The 17,997-nt window shown below is 40.8% G+C and overlaps 1 protein-coding gene across 1 annotated transcript; it reads left to right on the forward strand.

The window, feature by feature from the left end:
* Positions 1 to 252: 252 nt before the first annotated feature.
* On the forward strand, positions 253 to 15,461 carry TSPAN8 (tetraspanin 8). The gene is made up of 8 exons (XM_065658519.1): positions 253 to 312; positions 5,047 to 5,109; positions 7,772 to 7,900; positions 8,539 to 8,613; positions 8,699 to 8,806; positions 10,514 to 10,648; positions 12,682 to 12,765; positions 15,323 to 15,461. The coding sequence occupies exons 1-8, from the start codon at positions 253 to 255 to the stop codon at positions 15,374 to 15,376; spliced, it is 708 nt and encodes a 235-aa protein (XP_065514591.1). The 3' UTR covers positions 15,377 to 15,461.
* The last annotated feature ends 2,536 nt before the right edge of the window (positions 15,462 to 17,997 follow it).

Below are 17,997 nucleotides of genomic sequence, written 5' to 3' on the forward strand. Positions count from 1 at the left end.
TAATGAGAGTCTGGAGACTCGGTGATAACACCTGGTAGTGCTTTCTCAATACTCTGGTTAATATTTACCTGTGGTATACAGACTATTTAAATAACTGTTGATGCCTTGGTAACAATTTTTGCTTTCAGCAGCACGGTGCATTTGACGTGGTTTCAGAGGTTTCCTGAAGACACAGGAACAACTTTTATATTGAGGTCAAACTCTTAGGAAAGCTTCTTCTGCAGTTCTCATTTTTGTCTCAGCTTGTTGAAAATGGCGGGTGTAAGCAGCTGCATGAAGTACTCCATGTTCATCTTCAACTTGTTGTTTTGGGTAAGTCAGTGTTTAAATTGTTATTAGTGATGCATGAAATGTGTTCAACATTATCTGAACGCTGTAGTTGAAGGAAATGTAGAGAAAATAGAGCGTAAGTGGAACCAGAGTACAATTCTAAATTGGGGAGGGGAGAACATGTTTAACTTTTGCCCTTCCTTTTATTTTTTTATTTGAAATAGCTTTCCCTCCACGTTCAAAAGTAGAGCAGACGTGAGTCTGTTTCCCTGCCCATATGGTACCCCCTATGTCAAGGGACTTCACTCATTTCAGCCAGAAGATAACAGACTCTCCACTTACGATACATTGTTCTCTTGCTTTTGTCTGCTGCTTACATCCAAACAGCATAATCCTGAACATGCAGTTGCGGCAGAAGATACGGAAAATTCACTTTTATTTTTAGCCTCCTAATTGATAAATGATTTTCATATCCTTCTCTGTGGTTCTTTGCTTTGCATTCAGTGTCATAATTAGTTTCTGATGGTGGACAGTAAACGTTTGTAAAATGGTATGGGCTGGCAGTGCTGCTAATAGCTGTATCAAGACATACAGCACAGGGCAGCGGGCAGGTTTCTGGGTGTCATCTGAACTGTGTCCGACTATTGATTACATCTCAGCTGGTTGCAAGAATTTCAAGTCCTGGAAGCTCTGGAAAGGTTTGAGTTAAAGAACGTTTCTCTCATGGTTCAACCTCACTGTCGGCTTTCCTGAAATAAATTTGTCAGGTTCACCAAAGGTTCACTGAAAGCAGAAGCGGAACTGCTAGCCGCATTGTGGGCTTTGCCTCAAGGGATTTTTTTCAAGTGAAAAGGTGATACCATTGAAAAGGGACCGCAAACAGTAGCCTTGGAAAAATTGTGGCCAGCCAAAATGAAAAGAATTAGCAAAATTATTTGATTGTTTGTGGACCTCACAAAGAAATTCCTAACAGGCCAGTGATGGTTTGACTGCCTCCCTCTCTTCTTCCTCCACCTCCATCAAGGCAGACTGAAGACACTTGACATCTGTGCTGAAGTTTTTCTGCAACAGTACTTAAAAGAGTCCATAAGTTTCTGAATTGGAATTCCTGCCCCTCAGGAAGTTTTTCCTGTTCACATTCATCCATTTTTACTATAAGCTAAAACACAGGCAAATGTCTCAGAGTAGCGTTAGGAAAGCTCGAAACTACTTCTGGAATGAACATGCCTAAGCCTCCAGTGACAGCCTGGGTTTCCTAGGAAAAAACACGGGACGCAGTCCTGGGGGCCTCTTGAAATCTCTGGAAACAAGCAGGTGTGGAACAAACTTCCCAAACCTATCTTTATGCCAAAGGTAGAAAAATCCACACTCTCATCCGAGAAAGAACATACTGAAGGCTTTTGCTGTGCATGTGACTGCCTGGATGGGACAGAGGAGCACAGGAATGCAGCTGTAGTTACTTATTTTAAAGGAAAGGGTTTAGCACTACCAAGACAGAGAAGAATATACATGGTGCAAACAGGAATATGGGCAAATCGAGTACAATGAAGCTGAATTCTTTGATTCACATTCCTGTCTCTAATTCCTGGAAATCATTAAATTGCTGTAGTAAAGTATAGGGAACAGTGACGTCTCCACAGCCACTGGTTTCACTGCTGCTCTCCCCAGTGCACAAGGCAGCTGGCAAGTGGAAAATTAAACTGTAGTGAGAAATGAAGGTGACTTTAGTCTTAACAAGATAAGAGCAACAGCTGCATATTTACCTGGTGTCCTTTCATTTTAAGGCCTTTGCCTTTTTTTAAGCAGCTCTTACAGCGTAGTACTAGGTGTGTAAGCCCTGGAAGAGTCTAAGCTAGCTCTGCAAAATGGCTTTGGCTTCACTACATGACACATGCCCCCTGGGAATCTACAGGCCCATGAGCCCTCTCTTGGACGCCAGCCTGTCCATAGAATTTGGTGAAAGAAAGCTGACCATGGGCTTTTGAAGACCTGTGCTTTGGAGCTGGGTGCCTATCTGGAGTTTTTAATAGTCCTTAAGTTAATCCTGAAGTCAGTTTTGTGCGTTAAACCTGACACATAGGTCAGATTTTTCCTCTTTCCCTTCTTCAGAGACTGCAGGATATCCAGTTGCACCTGCTGCCCTCGTTCTGTCAGCTTCTGCTATTCCACATCATGCAAAATTGTAGAATTACCAATTTTTTGCACTAAATATTGATGTCTGATCCTAGTTTGAGGCAACCTGATTAGTGACAGTGCCATCTTTGATCAGTTCTTGATAGCAGACTTGCAGTCCCATCTACAACCAAAGTGGCCCCTTCCCCATACCTTACATCTGAACATCTCTATCCGTGAAAGCAGCAAGACAAACTCAGCAGGTGTGCTGAGCCATAGACAACATTCTCGGTAGGAATGTCCTAGCACTGTTAATTTCAGGTATCTCAAGGTAGTATTCCAGGCAACTGTTTTCCTGAACAGGAGCAAGCCTGTAGAAAGTTCCTCCTGATACCTTTAAACCGGTTGCTTAAAAAGTGTGTGCCAGTGGAGGGAATTTCCCACAGGTTTGGCATTCCTGTGTCTGAGAAGTGCAGAGTCTTGATGTACTGCTGGTCCAGAGTCACAGCAGGCTCATCTGAGGTGACACTAAATTAATTTGGTTTTATTTCTTCATCATACTAAGAATGAAGGGCTCAAGAAGAGAAGGACTGGTTGAATTTGAGGGACAAGAGCCCTGTTCCTGGTTAGTTTATGAGACAGTGACAAGGTCACTGATCCTTGGTCAAGGGTTGAGGCAAAATTATGATAGCCATCTAGTTCCAGGAAAATGGGTGAGGACCTTTTCAAAGAATCTCTTTTTATTCCATTGGAAAATACTGGTTCATTAAAAATGAAATTTCTTGAAGAGACAGTTTCCTTAGTCAAAACTTTATTTTAAGAAAACTCAGTAATTAGGATGGAACATTCCAGCAAACTTGGAATGTTTAACTTAGCCTCTTTGGAGACAGACCATTTTGATTTGTTATTTTGAAACTTTTCTTTGTGTGTTCTTGTACACTTTGTATATTATGAAAATAAACAGAACCAAAACATTAAGATTTTACTGAAATGGAGAATTTTTCAATCAGCCTAAACCAACTCTATTTTTATAATTAAAATAGATATACCTTAGTAAAATTTTTGATTTATAAATCAAGGGTTTTTTTGAATGGAGGAAATAAATATTTTAACATTTTCATCTGATTGGTAAGGTCCTGTACATTCAGCTGTATTTACTTCTACTACTGTGCTGTATTTTTATGGGAGGTCCTATGTAACAAATAAGGGAGTGGGCCAAATTCTGTTTGGTTTTGCAGCAATAGCTGCTTCAGTGGAAATTTTCACATTAGCCAGCCTATGTTGTCTGGTGCATAGCCACATGGCTCGCACGGTGCTGCTGAACAAGAACCAAATATAGAGTTATGTGATACCATCAGTTTCTAGGCAGATTGAGTGCGATTCAGAAGGTTTCAGTGGGGAGTTCTAGTTAAATTTGATAACATGATATAGCTGTCATCAATTGTACAACTTTCCTTTTCATGTTTAAAATGTACTTATAGGATCTTTACTTAGAGCAGGAAAATGTGTGGTGCTCATGTCTGAGTGTTGGCTCTGTCCCATATTAAATAATCTGCTAAAGTCATTATGGTCTTTGATGCTGAATATTATACGAAACATTTTGTGGGGAAAGCATATTTTAAGAAAAATTATCTAAAACATATAAAAATAGCTCTTTTAATTTTAAAAGCTTAGGAATAGTCCCAGTCTTCATGGGAAGCTCATAACAACATGTCAGAGCCATTTATGACTTGAGTATTAAAGACATGCAGGAAGATAATTCTAAATCTGACTAGTCTCTGGTCCTCTTTTTCCTGCCTGTTGTCTCAGTAGGCATGATCCTTACACCTGATTAGCCTCTTAATTACCAGTCTCCAACACTTAATAAAGAGAAATTCTGTGTAAGAACCATCATGGACAAGGTTAGGGATAGAGTGACTGGCACATATTGGAATGGTACCGCAACAATTATAGAAACAGGAGCACAACTAGTTAGTGATTAGGGAATGTGTCTGGACCTGGGATTCATCTGTCCTGACTTTGACATCTTAAAGCAAGTCATCCCAGTCTAACTTTCACATGTACATGACCAAGTATGCTTGTTTTCTGTAAAAATGTGATGGAAATAATAACTATAGGCATTTTATAGGAAGAATATTCTAAGGACTGGAGATGGTCAGTATTGTTGCAATAGAAACAGCAGAAAGGTGTTATTTAGAACTTTTCCTGATAGTTTTACCACAGGGAATATATCTCTAGGTATGTGTCCTGAAGAATTCTAGAAACAACAGTTATAGAAACATTCCTTATCAAATCTCATGTGTTTCCATTATACAAGAAACAATGTTCTTTACAGTCATTTTACATACATACAATAGCAATTTATATTCCTCTCTCATCTGATGGATTTTCTGTGTGCTTCCCAACCACACGTATAAATCATCAAGGAAATGCAGAGTCCTCTGAGGTAGAAACATCAGGGATTTGGTGCATAACTGAAGATTTAACTACCCTTATGAAGTTTCCTGGATATGAATCAATATTCTGTGCTCCAGCAATTCATGTTTCTTTCACTTTGCCAAACAAAAGATTTCAGAATTTTGGCCAGCATCTTGTGCAATTTGGATGCTGAATGTTAATCTAAAATTGCTGGTGTTTCTAAATATTCTTTATTTTCTCCTGCAGGTGTGTGGTTCCATTATTTTGGGAGTCTCTATATGGATACGTGTTAGCAAAGATGTTCAGCAGGTAAACACATGCAGTCATACCAGAACCATGTGAAATGTGGAAGCTACTGCATATACTTTCATTTCCTATCTTCATTTCCACAAATTTGCTATGTTTTTGTTGAGGTGGTTTGTGAGGGTAAAGATTAATGCAGTTTATGATGTTTAAGATTAAACAAGATAGTGCAGGTAGTCAGATAAACTGATTGACGTAAGCACAGATATGTGACTACAAGAAGTGTTTTGTAGTGTTATTAATGTAGGTTCTCACAGATGCACACTGATTTCTGTCGGAAAATATGTCTCTTCTCTAATGAAAACTGATGATGGTTTTGTTACTGGTTTCAGTGTTAGAGAGAACAATGAGGAGCCATGTGGCTCCAAGACTTTTCAGTGTCCTTCTCTATTAGAAAAGTGTTGACATATATAGTCCTGGGTTTCCTTCCATGTGTTTGTAGGGAATATTTTTACCTTTCTCACTATCTTCAGTAACACAATTCTTATTTCCCCAGTAACTGCAACTTTGAATGGGAGCAAAGATTTTTTACCTTCTCTTTGCAGTGGCTCCTTAAAAACACCTTATCCTTTTGCGCCTATATTTATATAGAGTTTTAGAGACCCGAAAATCTTTACTTAGGATTGAAATGTCCTAATATCCCTCCTGAAGGAGACAAAAACATCCCTGACTTCCCCTCCTGGATTTTATCTGGGTTATTAAATTACTTCAGAATTTATGAGTTAGTGACTTCTCTTTTCTGCAAAGCTGGGGAAAATACAATTTTGAGGAGCACTTGATCTTGCAGACATGTAGCAGAACCTCGTCTTGTTGGTGCAAAGGCCCTTGGGCCCTGTGTGCCCTGCCAACCTTTTGCCAAGCATGATCCCAGTGGCACTGGCCCCTGACTTGCATCATGTTTTCCATCACCCTTGAGTGAAGCTGATTTCACAGTTCATAGATGCTTCTCTAAAAGGCACTGTGCAATCTTTGCATGTTGGTGCTTTGTTATACTAACAAGAAGAATAATCTGACTCTAACGTTTAAGCAGTGTGTTTATTCTTGTGAATTTGGGCCATAGAATTCTAAATGAATTTGAAAATGTACAGCCATAGAAGTGAAAATAATGGCTACATGTGACATGGAAGCATTTTTTTCAGCTTTCGGATTGAGCCTTTAGTATAGATTAAGTTGCAAATCTTTACATCACTCCTCTGCTGACAGTCTGTCAGTTAAGAACAACAACTTTTAACTCAGTATTTTCCCATCTGGATAGAAAAAAAAAGATGGAGATAAGAAATAGCTTATACGTTTCTTGCCATTTGGTTGATGATGGTTTTGCCCTTAGCCAGTCCCAGATGTCTCATTCTGGCAGAGGATGGATGCAATAGAGCTCAGTTTGGGATGACATTGTGCCATGGGGTAAATTAGGTCATGGTGGAGAGCTCTGCCATCCTCTGCTGTGGAAGAGTGACAACTTTGACTCCTTAATCAACACTTCAGAAGAAAATAAAGTTGTCATACTTGCTTGTTGACCATCTCTAGTATGATGGCTCAGATTGTACAATGGAGCTTGGAAAATCCTTTCTTAATTTTTGACCGATTTCCTATTCAGAAAAGCATATTTAAGTCTATCCCAAACTTGTTTCCTGAAGTGACACTTAGTACTCCCTGAAAACTCACTTAAGAGTATGGACCAAAATTCAAAGGCATTTTCTCACATTTTTGCCTCTATGCAGGCAAATTTCCCATTCGAAACCAATGTATGTTTTGCCTGAGTGATAATTGAACAGACGATACGGATTTGGCTGTAGATGAATAGGCCTTTCTAAGAATAAATAACAGGAAGTTCAGTCCAACTTGGAAGGGGAAAGAACAACACATTCTTCAAATTATGCTTGTCTATATACCTTTGCAATTTTCATCAGAAGATAAATGTGACAACTTCCAGACATTTTTGCTAATCTTGGCACCAGCCACACTGGAAAATATTCTTTGAACATTTGTCTCTATTTTGGCCTTTGGCCTTAGTCAGTCCTATGGGAACTGAATAATTTGATATTTAATAATATTGAGGTATATGAATTGTTTAGTTGAATGTTCCACACATCAAAATACAGTCCTCATCTCTGAGGGTAATATTAGAGATTATGCCTAATAAAAAAAAAAAAAAAAGAAAAAAAAAAAGAGAGCTGCTTTGGAAAATACATCTAACTATTTCTCTAGTATATCCAGCATCACTCTCAGAAGCATTCTCTCAGGAACAGCCACAGAATATGTTCCTGGCCTTTTAATGACAAACAGAGGTTTTGTTTCATTAACATTCTGTTAATGTAGGAGAGATTTTGAGATAATCAATTTTGCCAGTTTTCCAGTAAAAGGCAAAGATTCATTGACTGAAAACTAACTGAAAGCCACTTTAAAGACAAGAGACATTTATTTATTCTGGAAGGTTGACTTTCATCTTGTGCAGAGACAAAGACTGTGAAAAGCCAGGTTCTACTGAGCTCCCCAACAAAACGTTTAATTAGGGGACATTAGAGGCTTGTTTATTCATGGATCAGAATTTCGCCATGGTTACTAATCAGTATATTTATCGGTTATGAAATAATTCTCTTTTTTGTGGTATGGAGATGCTTTTAGGATGAGCTTCTTGTAGCTGAAATATTTTTTCCCTCTCTTTTTTCAGGAGCTGGAGATAGAGAGCAACAATTTTGCAGGGGTTGATCTGCTGATAGCCGTGGGCTCCATCATTATGGTCCTTGGCTTTCTAGGGTGCTGTGGTGCCATCAAGGAGAGCCGGTGCATGCTGCTGTTGGTAAGAAAGAAAACATTTTACTACCTTGAACAGGCCACAGATACATTTGATGGATAAGCTCTTTGCAAGAAGTATCAAATGAAGTTGGGGGCCTTTTTGTTTAATGAAATACTTGATTATGATCATGTGTTTTCATTGCTTACCTTGTGCTTGAGCCACTTCTGAATTCTAGTGCAGAAAAAATGATGGGTGGTCTCATTAACCAGAAGACAGGGTCCAGGCAGCCCCAAGCATGTCACTAGCTTTTTTTCCATTCAGCTACCACCAAAGTTCCATCCACCAGTCCTCCCCCACTACCTGTCCCACTTAATTTCATAAATTACCGGTTGCTCTCTTTGCTGGTCCTCCTAGAACATCCTCCCTGTCCTCCTGCCCAACACCTCTCACCTACACACTGCACATCATGCCACTACTTTGGTGTGCACCTTGTTTTGATCACCAGCTGAGCACACTCTGTCTTGAGCACCCCCTCTTCTCATCGCCAAAGAAGGAATAACTGGAGCAGCCTTGGCTGGAACTTCTGTTTGTTCTACCTACATGGTTATTCAAGCTCATGAAAGCTTAACCTTCACATAGAAGAAATGATATCATCTTGGTCAGAAGTACTATAGTTTTCTCCCCTTTTGTTTTCTTCCTAGTTTTTTATTGGACTGCTTCTGATCCTGATCCTTCAGATCACAGGAGGTATTTTGGGAGCAGTGTACAGATCTCAGGTACAGTATTATTGTGCATTTTCATCAATGTCTTCCCAGAGTTTTGTTTCTACCCTAAAAACTAATAAAATATTTGGACTTTCAGATTGAAACATCCCTTAACAAGGCCCTCCAGCGGAGTTTGGATTCATTGCAAGGCTCTACAGAACAAGATAAAACGTTTCAAGAGAATTTCCAGAAGTTTGAGAACACGGTAATTAAAATGTAATGAAGGACAGACAGGGGCTGTTGCTCTCTGTTCCATCTCTGGCACTTGGCTGTGCTTCATTTTATGGCCACTTAGCCCTAGATTTGCATTTCAGTCCGTGGGGATGGGGAAGGGTCTGACTTAAGTTGAAACACTGCACAAGGGGCTTCTACTTTCTCGATATGACATGGGCCTTCTGTGATGATTTCTTTATGCACTAGTGTTTATAAGAGTGATGGAACAAGGATGCACAACATGCAGGAGAAACTGACGGTTAGCGAAGCTCTCTCACGTGAAGGCTGCCTGCTCCTTTGCTACAGGTTTCCCTTCTGAAGAGACATTGCTCCTCCACTGCATCCCAGCTAAGAGCTACCCAGTACTCTTAAGACAAGATTATCCCAGGATAAGGAAAACTGCAGGAATGTATTTCATTTGGAATATCCCATTGCTATGAAGGCATTAAATGCCACACTTTTAAGAAAGATGAAGGAAACATGATAAAAGGGAGGTTTGGTTTCACTGTGCTTATACCTACCCTGGCTTCCCCCACCTGCAGGACCACAGAAGGTGGACACCTAGTGCCACCTTGGGCCTGGGTGTCACGCAGAGGATGCCCTTGAATCTCACTGATATCACTGATGGTGTAGACCCTTGCCCCTCCCATGGATACCTGTACCTACACATTGACAGAGTGCCTGCTGTTATTTTTTTTTTTTTAGTCCCTAACAAGTGATGACTTAGATGGATAGGCTCAAAGAATTCCAATGCTTTTAAAGGCTGATGGTGTGAAAGAAAAGGAAGCAAGAAACAATATTTGGGTGGTTTATATTACTTCTGCTTCTCCTTCCCCATTCCACCTCTGGCCCTGTTCTCTGCTTCTGAGCCAGCTTATTTCTTCTGATATAATAAGCAACTCCCTGGAGAGATGATTGAAGGGTGAGCAAAATGAAAAATCCCATAATTACTGTATTAATTTTTAAATAGACCAGGATTGCTTTATTATGTCCCACGGCCTTTGCTTTTATACAAAATTATGTGAACATTTCCAGCTGGTTTTTAAAGAGGGAGGACCTCAAGCCCAAGTCTGCACCCCTGAGCTTTTGTGGCTTGAATAAAGTGGAACATGAAGTGAAACTGCACCTGGTTTAGGTTTCACAAACCCGAAATGGAGCCCTGGCCTCTTCAGTCCATTTCTAATTTAAAGGGCTAACCATCATCAAGGTGGTTATTTTTCTAGATTTCAGAGTTTTATGTGCCTGATTTTTGAGTTTTCAGCCTGGCTTTTCAAGATGTGAAATGTGGGTGTTTCTGGAGCTGTTACATTCTGCAAGTATAACCTGCAGAAAGAAGACTTTATTCTCAAAAACTACTATACTTAGTATTATTGCATGTTGCAGTTCAGTTCTGACACTGACAATTACTAACTTTATAGGATGTTAACTTTTTTGAGCACCATATAATGAAAATCTGGTCTTTTTTCCCCCTTTTAAAAAAACTTTATTTTCCCTTTTTAAAATTTGTGCATGTACATTCTTATAACTGGTATGGAAATGTAAAGGGTATTTGAGACATATCAATATGAGAAAACTTCCACATGGGAAAACATGAAAGGAAATTTCTCCTTTGTTGTTCCTCTCAACTCCCTCCCCTACTGCCCTCGAACTGCAAATCACCACTTTTTTCCTTATCTCCCCATCTCCTCCTTCCTTGTAGTACCAGTGCTGCGGTTTGCTGAACGGAGCTGAAGACTGGGGAAAAAATTTTGGCCGTAAAATCTGTGAGTGTGACGTAAAGAGCACATCGTCAGACCTCTGCACTAACTTTAAAGGCAGATACGTTTACAAAACGGTAAGAAAAATATAACATTCCAGTCTTCTTTCCAAAAAGAGCTTTTAACCCAAGGTTGACTTTGGTGACTGGCATAGTCAGCAGTTCCGTATCTTTCCAAAAAGGCAAAGTTTCTTCTTCTCTTTGTTAGCCGGAATTGCCCCTGAGCCATCTGTTATGAAATTACTGTGCATACATGAAATATGCTCCTGCTTCCTCTTAGGTGCCTTTATCTTAGCTGTGCAGTGCATGCTCTTAGGACCTCAGCAGTCTCCACGGTTACTGTGGGTGAAAACTGTGATGACTTTGGGGTCAGGGCATGCCTCTGAGTCAGAGCAGCACGTCAGCTACCCTTTGGTTCTCATTCCTCCGTCAGGAGGTGATGGTCTCACCCAGGCTCCTTCTGGTGGTAGATCTGTTGGCTCAGAGGCTTTCAAAAGGCTCAGGGATGTTGAAAAACGAACACGTTAAATGCAAGACCTTTGGGGTTTATAGTCCTGTAATAAAAAGCCCCACACTCATTTTGCAGGATCTGCTGGGAAGAAACCTTATATGTTGTAGGCTTCATGGCAGCATACTCAGAGTGTAATTTCCTACAACTACAGCCTTCTGAAAAGCTTGTGGCAGTTGATATAACAAGGCAAAAATATCTGGTGACAGGCAACAAAAAAGTATACTCAAAAATTGGTAGGTGGGCAGCAGAGATCTCAATTAATTTGAAGATGTATCTGTTTCCTTATATGGAAATTCGGGCTTCATGCCTATAAAGAAAAATACAAAAAGAGGTGGAAAACTAGCACAAAATGGCTGCATTTTTAGAATGCTGGTGGTACAAAGTTTGCCAATCTGTGCCTAGCACAAAGCAGATTTTAGCAAATGTCCAAATTTGGATGTATAGTTCTCTAAATGCATAGCTCCTTAGCTGGGTCCTGGCTGAACACTAATCTCCTCCCTGCGTAGTCCCACAGAAGAAAATACTGTTTTAAAGCAAGGGAACAGTCTGGTTAAGTAGAGGATGCCAGAACCCAATCTGGAAATAAGATGTATAAAAAGAGGCTGTTTTGGCCACATTTTAATGTCTTTTTGGCCTCAGGAAAACCCTCGAAGGACACATGAGAAGCCATCAGTGAAATTACTGCAGGTGCAAGATATCACTCACATGAACACACAGATTTCATGGTGGTGTTAGACACTAGTAAAGACATTCAACTCTTGTGATCCAGGAAAAAGGATTTGAAATTCAGTGCAGATCAGAGTCAGCTTAAATGAGAAGTTTTTTAGAAGGACTATAAGGAGAAGATCTATGTGTTTATTGTAAAGGAGGAAATATGGTGAAAGAATATAAATATATTTGGGGGGAAGGCAGTTATAGTGTTGGAACAATACCATAGATTTGATGGATTTAAGCCATACTTGGCTTTCCCTACGATTTGCAAAAGGAATATTGTCAAGGCCTGGAGAAGAGGTAGTCATTATAAGAACAGATGTATGCATTTATTAAAAAGGAGAGTAGGGCTGCATAGAACTTTGGATATGATCATTCTCTTCCTCCCAGCCCAAGACCACCAAACATTTGTCAAAATTAATATTTAAACTAGGTTTTGTATCCAAATATTGAGAGTTGACCTGGATTCTAATAATGGGCTTTGATGTTTTGAATCCAAAGGTCAGATTAGTGGGAAACTGAAGTCCTCTTTCAGATCTGGTCATTGCTGCATTGGCTCTTTCCTAGCAGCAGAAGATTATCAAGTGAAAGTCGGAACAAATGTATATTTTCTTACGAACTGAAAATTATGCAAACATTAGGCATTACAGCTGCATGTGTTCATTTGAAATTGTGCCATTGTACCATTAGGTATCTTTCTCAGAGTACAAGGTATGTATAGCTGTGCTCTTTGTGTTTGTTAGCAACAAGCCAGAGCAAATTCAAATAGCCTTTCTTTAACACAAAGAGAGAGAGTGAGTGTGAGAGAAATTATTTTAGAGGATGCATTCCTGATAGCCTTAGACTAATATTGGCTACCTATAATTAATCATTTTGTCTTATTTTTCAGCCTTGTGGAGAAGTGATGCTCGAATTAATCAAAAACAATATGCTCATCATTATAGCGATTGCCTTTGGACTGGCTGTTATTGAGGTACCAGTATACACCGTTAAAATATTTAGTAGCAGTATGTTCTACTTAGGAATACACTGGGAATGGGATTAAAACACTTGGCTTCCTCATTTAATAGACAAGGGAAAACCACCTCTCACCTTAGCCGTAATCTTACTGTTATTTCATATAAACAGCATATGGCTGCCGAGCTGTGAACTTCAGCCGGGATCAGACCACCCTGCTGCCTGTATAAATGTATCATGCAGCATTTTTCCTGCAAGGATTCAACAGTCCTGGAGCCAGGCTGTGCCTGACAGCGAGCCCTGGAGATAGAGGGGCGGGCAGATCCCCAGCCCCAGGAAGACACGAGGCAGAATAGCCTGTCTTTTCCTCCTCTCTCCTCTCTTTACTTGGGGAAAAAGTCATCTCATAACAAGAGATGTTAGCCCCTAAACCACATATTTTTATCACGGAGAAATGATGATATTAAATTATTACTCCAAGGGCATAATTTAGCCATCAAGATGGTGTGTGAATGTGCCTGAGTGCACACCTGTGCTGTTCCACATATTCCTGTGTGTAAAAAAAAGCAGAATATGTGAGCTCTTCATTTTAATTGCTTCATCATACACTGAAGAATAACATGCAAAATTTTCTCTGAAGAGAGAAGGAAAAACAGTAAGGTTATCCAGTCAGCTACTTGATGACTGATAGGCTTTGATTAGGAGAAAATGACAAAGAAAGACAGGATTTCATCATGTTGCTTTCTTCAGTCATTTTCTTTCTTTTCACTATTCCTCCATGGTTTCCCTCCTCCCCTGCCCCCAGCAGATGGATGTTTGAGGGAAAAGCAGAAATGATGAAGATTGCCGTGCAGAGTTCAGTCTGTTATTCTGAGTGAAAACTTCTTAACGTCATTGGCAGAGGATCACTCCTCGTGGTAGAAGAGTGGGCAGGAGCTTCAGCTCAAAAATACATTTCCAGGAAAATAATAGTAAGCAGGGAAGTATTACACAGCTGCAGCACTGGGAGAGGACCGGCCACTAACTTCTTACTTGGCACAGGCATCATGTTATTTAAGGTGCTCTACGTGGGGGGTCAGGTCTCTTGTGTATATGTAGACTTTGCGGGGAAAATAGGTGAAATACACCAATATTAAAAGGCCTTAAAAATATAATAGAAGTATAAAATTGCATCTATAACCCAAAGGTAAGTTATAAGTCACTTTGCTCCAGTTACTGTGGTTACATGAGTTGTAGCCTTTAGTTCATTTGCCATCATTCTTCCCTGTCTTCCAGTTGGCATTTTCTGTGGTGGTTGCCTCTCCCAATCATAAAAGGATTAGAAAACAACATGAATAAACAATATGAGCATCAGCTGGTACAAATTGTCAGCTGGCAATTTACGCTCGATAAACATGTAGCCTTTCCAAAGATATTAACACATTATGACTTCTCAAGTAATTGCAGATCAAAGGCCACGTGCTTAACCATCTCTCTGGTCTGGAAAACCCCAGATAAAAATATATGGACAAGGAAAAGTGCTGTTCCCTAGTGTTTTCCACTCCGCCTGCCCCATTATGCCACTCATGGGCTCTTATGGTTTGAACTCATGCTATTAGTGGAAATGATACTGAGAAGAAGGGCCCAGTTTCATGAAAATGTGGGCATGGTATGTCAAGGAAACCCTGTTGGCTTATTCCAGCTGTGAGTCCATTCCCTTGTCTTAGCTGTAGCCCTGTGTTCTGTATGCTCTCCGCTGTCTCTTCCTTAAATAAATGAAGTGTCCGGGTGTTCATGGCTTCATAAATGTCATTTGGATACTTCCAATTTTTGTGAAACACCTTCACAGACTGGTTAATTTTAAACCCAGAAGGGAGATTTCTGGTCTTCTCATCTCACCAGTTGTCTGTTACAAGCTGTGGAACTTCACCCAGTAATTCCCACTACAGAAGATGACCCTACTGAATTTTATATTTCAAGCAACAGCTTCTTTAGTAGACTCAGTGTTTCTGTCCCTAATTTGTCACTGATGAATATAAAATATTTGTTGCATGATCATTTGCCACACGAAACAGTGGAGTATGTGTATAGATCTATGCCTGTGTACGTATATACATGTATGCCTTTACACATAAATTTACATAAAAGAGAAAGACAGCGGAAAAGGAGAGATTTCAAAGGGAAGCAACCCTTAGAATTTACAATGGAATCAGAAAGTTTCCCTAACTTTATTAGAAAATAAAAGACTGAGTTTTTGTCCGAATTTCTTGAACTTCTCAGTATTCGCTACTCCGTTGCATTTTCAACGTTCAGAATTACAAGGATGCCCATCCACAGAGGCAATTCTTTTAAACAAATCAAAGTTTTCCATCATGTCTGAAGTCTTAACTGTGATATATACTGATTTCACTAAAATGGCTATATTCTAGAGTCATGTTCTTTAAGAATTACATTGGAAAATATCTTCTGCATAGTGGATTTAGCCTGCATGTTAAACCAAGACATTTGCAAACAAAGTGTTCCCACTGTGTAACAGTTATACCCTGGGATTTCCAGGACTGCCAAGTAATACCAGAAATGTCTCTGTTTTCCAGATTCTTGGTTTGGTGTTTTCTATGAGCCTCTACTGCCAGATCCAGAGAAAATGAAACTGTGGAAGTGTCAGAACGATGTCACCAGCCAAATCAAAACCTTTGTAGATAGAGGGATATTTGGCTTGGCACATTCAGATGAATATATCCATGTCCCAGGCAGCTGTTCTGATGAAAATGGCAGCCCTTGTGCACATGGATGCTTCACAACTTGCAAAATAACCTCCTTATGCTTCATAAGAGTTAATGATGTGAATGTGAATTTTTATTTGCAATAAACTTCTTTGTTTATGTTTCTGAGGACTATATTTTGTCTGAAGATAGCATTTAAGTCATGTTGAGATTCTGAGTTCACCATGCAGTGTGTCCACATGGGTGTTACACCACCCGTAGCAGAGTCATCGTAAACAGCTGCAAACCATCTTGCAGTGGCTGACTGATCTGGGGAATCACATGCCCCAAGGCAGATTTGGTTGTGGGGCAGGGTGTTTTCATTATGAGTATCATGGGTCAGTTTGACACTCGATATGGTATATACGGTCAGGGTTTTGTTACTTGTGAGAAGCACAGGGACTAACTTTCATCCAAATAGGAAAGCCACATTTGCCTCAGGGACGTTTAAATCAATATTCTGGCATCTGAGATAGAGTCATAGAATCATAGAATCACTTCAGCTGGAAGAGACTGATCATCGAATCCAACTCTTAACCTAACACTGTCACTAAACCACGTCTCTTAAGAACCTCGTGCTCAAATGCTGCTTAGATTGCATAGGGGTGTTGGGTTTAGTGGCCTGTGCTTTGCAAATATGCTTCAAGGCTGAAATCCAGGCTCATGTGGAGGCAAGAGGTGCACGGAAGTCATATGAGTAAGACTTCACTCAGAGCGGTGAAGACAAGTGGTAGGTTCCCAGGCAGCGGGCGGACCACAGAGGGCACAGCTGCTAACGCAGCAGCAGCAATACAAAGCATTTCTGCTTCTGGATTGACCGGCGCTTGCAAGTGTTGGGGCCATGAGGCTCTGCCAGCCCTGACGGTCCCTGCCCCTGCCCCAGTGATGCTGCAGCAGTGCTGGCCACCAGGTCCCCAGAGTCCTGCCCAGCCATGGGCCCCACTGAGCCAGGCCCACCTGTGGGCCAGTGTCCCAGTCCATCCCCAGGGAGGTGCTTGATGCCCAGGGCTGGGGCAGCCTGGGTGTCCCCCAGCTGTCCTGCTCCTGGATGGGGTGGTAAGATGGGACCTGGATGCCAGACCCTGTGTCCCTGTGTGGTCCCAGACCCCAGGGAGCTGCCGTGGCCCAGGCGGCTCCCTGACAGAAAGTAAATAAGTGGTATCAGGGAGCAGATTTTTAAAGGTATGAAGATGTCTAACGATGCCCATAGGGATCTGATGAGGTTTTCCACAACATGTCGATGGCCTCATTGCACGCCTGGGACTAGCTGTTTTCACCAGTCCCATAGAGCCCCTATATTCATCTTCAGGAGCAGTTTTAAACCCCTTCAGACAGCAGCTCTTAAGAGAAAACCATGTACCATGCTCTTCTACTTTAAGACTCTTCAGGTGCCCGTGACTATCTCAAAGCACACCCAAACTGCTCCTATCCTGACGGAGCTACGCAACTGTTGTTTATAAAGACATTAAAAGCTTTCCTTAGGCAGAGACCATTGCCTATGCCTTATACTGACAGGATTGGGTGCAGGTAAAATTCATCTACAGCAACTACAATGCTTTATTTTAAAACACATTCAGAGGATAAGTTTATGTCCCGTCCCCCACCCTTTCCCTAGCACTCAGACCTTTAGGCCAAGAAGTGAGAGCTGCTTTGAGAAATTTGTGTGTCTCCCAGGAAAATCATCTCGCTACCAGACAGTTCTGGCACTTGCCCTTCCCTCTGCTGAACCTCAGAAACTGTGCCAGAAGAATTCAAGTGTTGTTGGATCAGAGAAAAAGCCTGACTCCATAACCCAGCTGTACTCACTGGAAGTAGAAACACTGTCTTCTGGTTCTTCCTCTGCAGGCTGTTTTTTTCTGTGCGTATCCTACCCATGATTTGAAATCCTGGAAGCTGAGCCTGAATTACACAGACCATGGGATGGCAGCTGGACTCTTGGATTATCACTACAGAAAAAAATGGGAGCAGAAAGGCAAAACGCAGAGAGAATTGCATTTGCCTCTTCCTCCTCCTCCTTCTCATAAGAAGGAATGTTCTCCTCTTTGAACAAAGGACCAAAGGGTCTCCCATAGAGAGGGGTTTCAGAGCTCTGGATGCCTAATTGGATGAACATGAAGTGGAAATTACATTTTATGCTTGCTGCCAGAAGTAGTTAGCTTGAGTAAACTTGAGTATTACTGCTGTGGATTTATGATAGGAATTGACACAAGGTTGGCACAATGTATGATGTCTTAGACACCAATCTGGTTCTGTATGCTATACCGGGTGAGACAGACGTATAAAAGCAAGGTGCTAATACATCTAAATTTTGCTTGTCTACAGCCTGGCTTTGGATAGAGCCCTCAAAATATCCTCCTCTTGCATCAAAATAATGATGTGTCATACATTAGATATTTGTTAAAACTGTGTTGCCATTAAAATTAACAATGAAATGGCATTGTCTTCAGAGACGAACTTTGACACAAGAGTTTAATCTGGAGCGAAGGTGAATAGCTCCTCTGTTTATT

This window comes from Caloenas nicobarica, chromosome 1 (assembly GCF_036013445.1).
Source record: "Caloenas nicobarica isolate bCalNic1 chromosome 1, bCalNic1.hap1, whole genome shotgun sequence".
Lineage (NCBI taxonomy): Eukaryota > Metazoa > Chordata > Aves > Columbiformes > Columbidae > Caloenas > Caloenas nicobarica.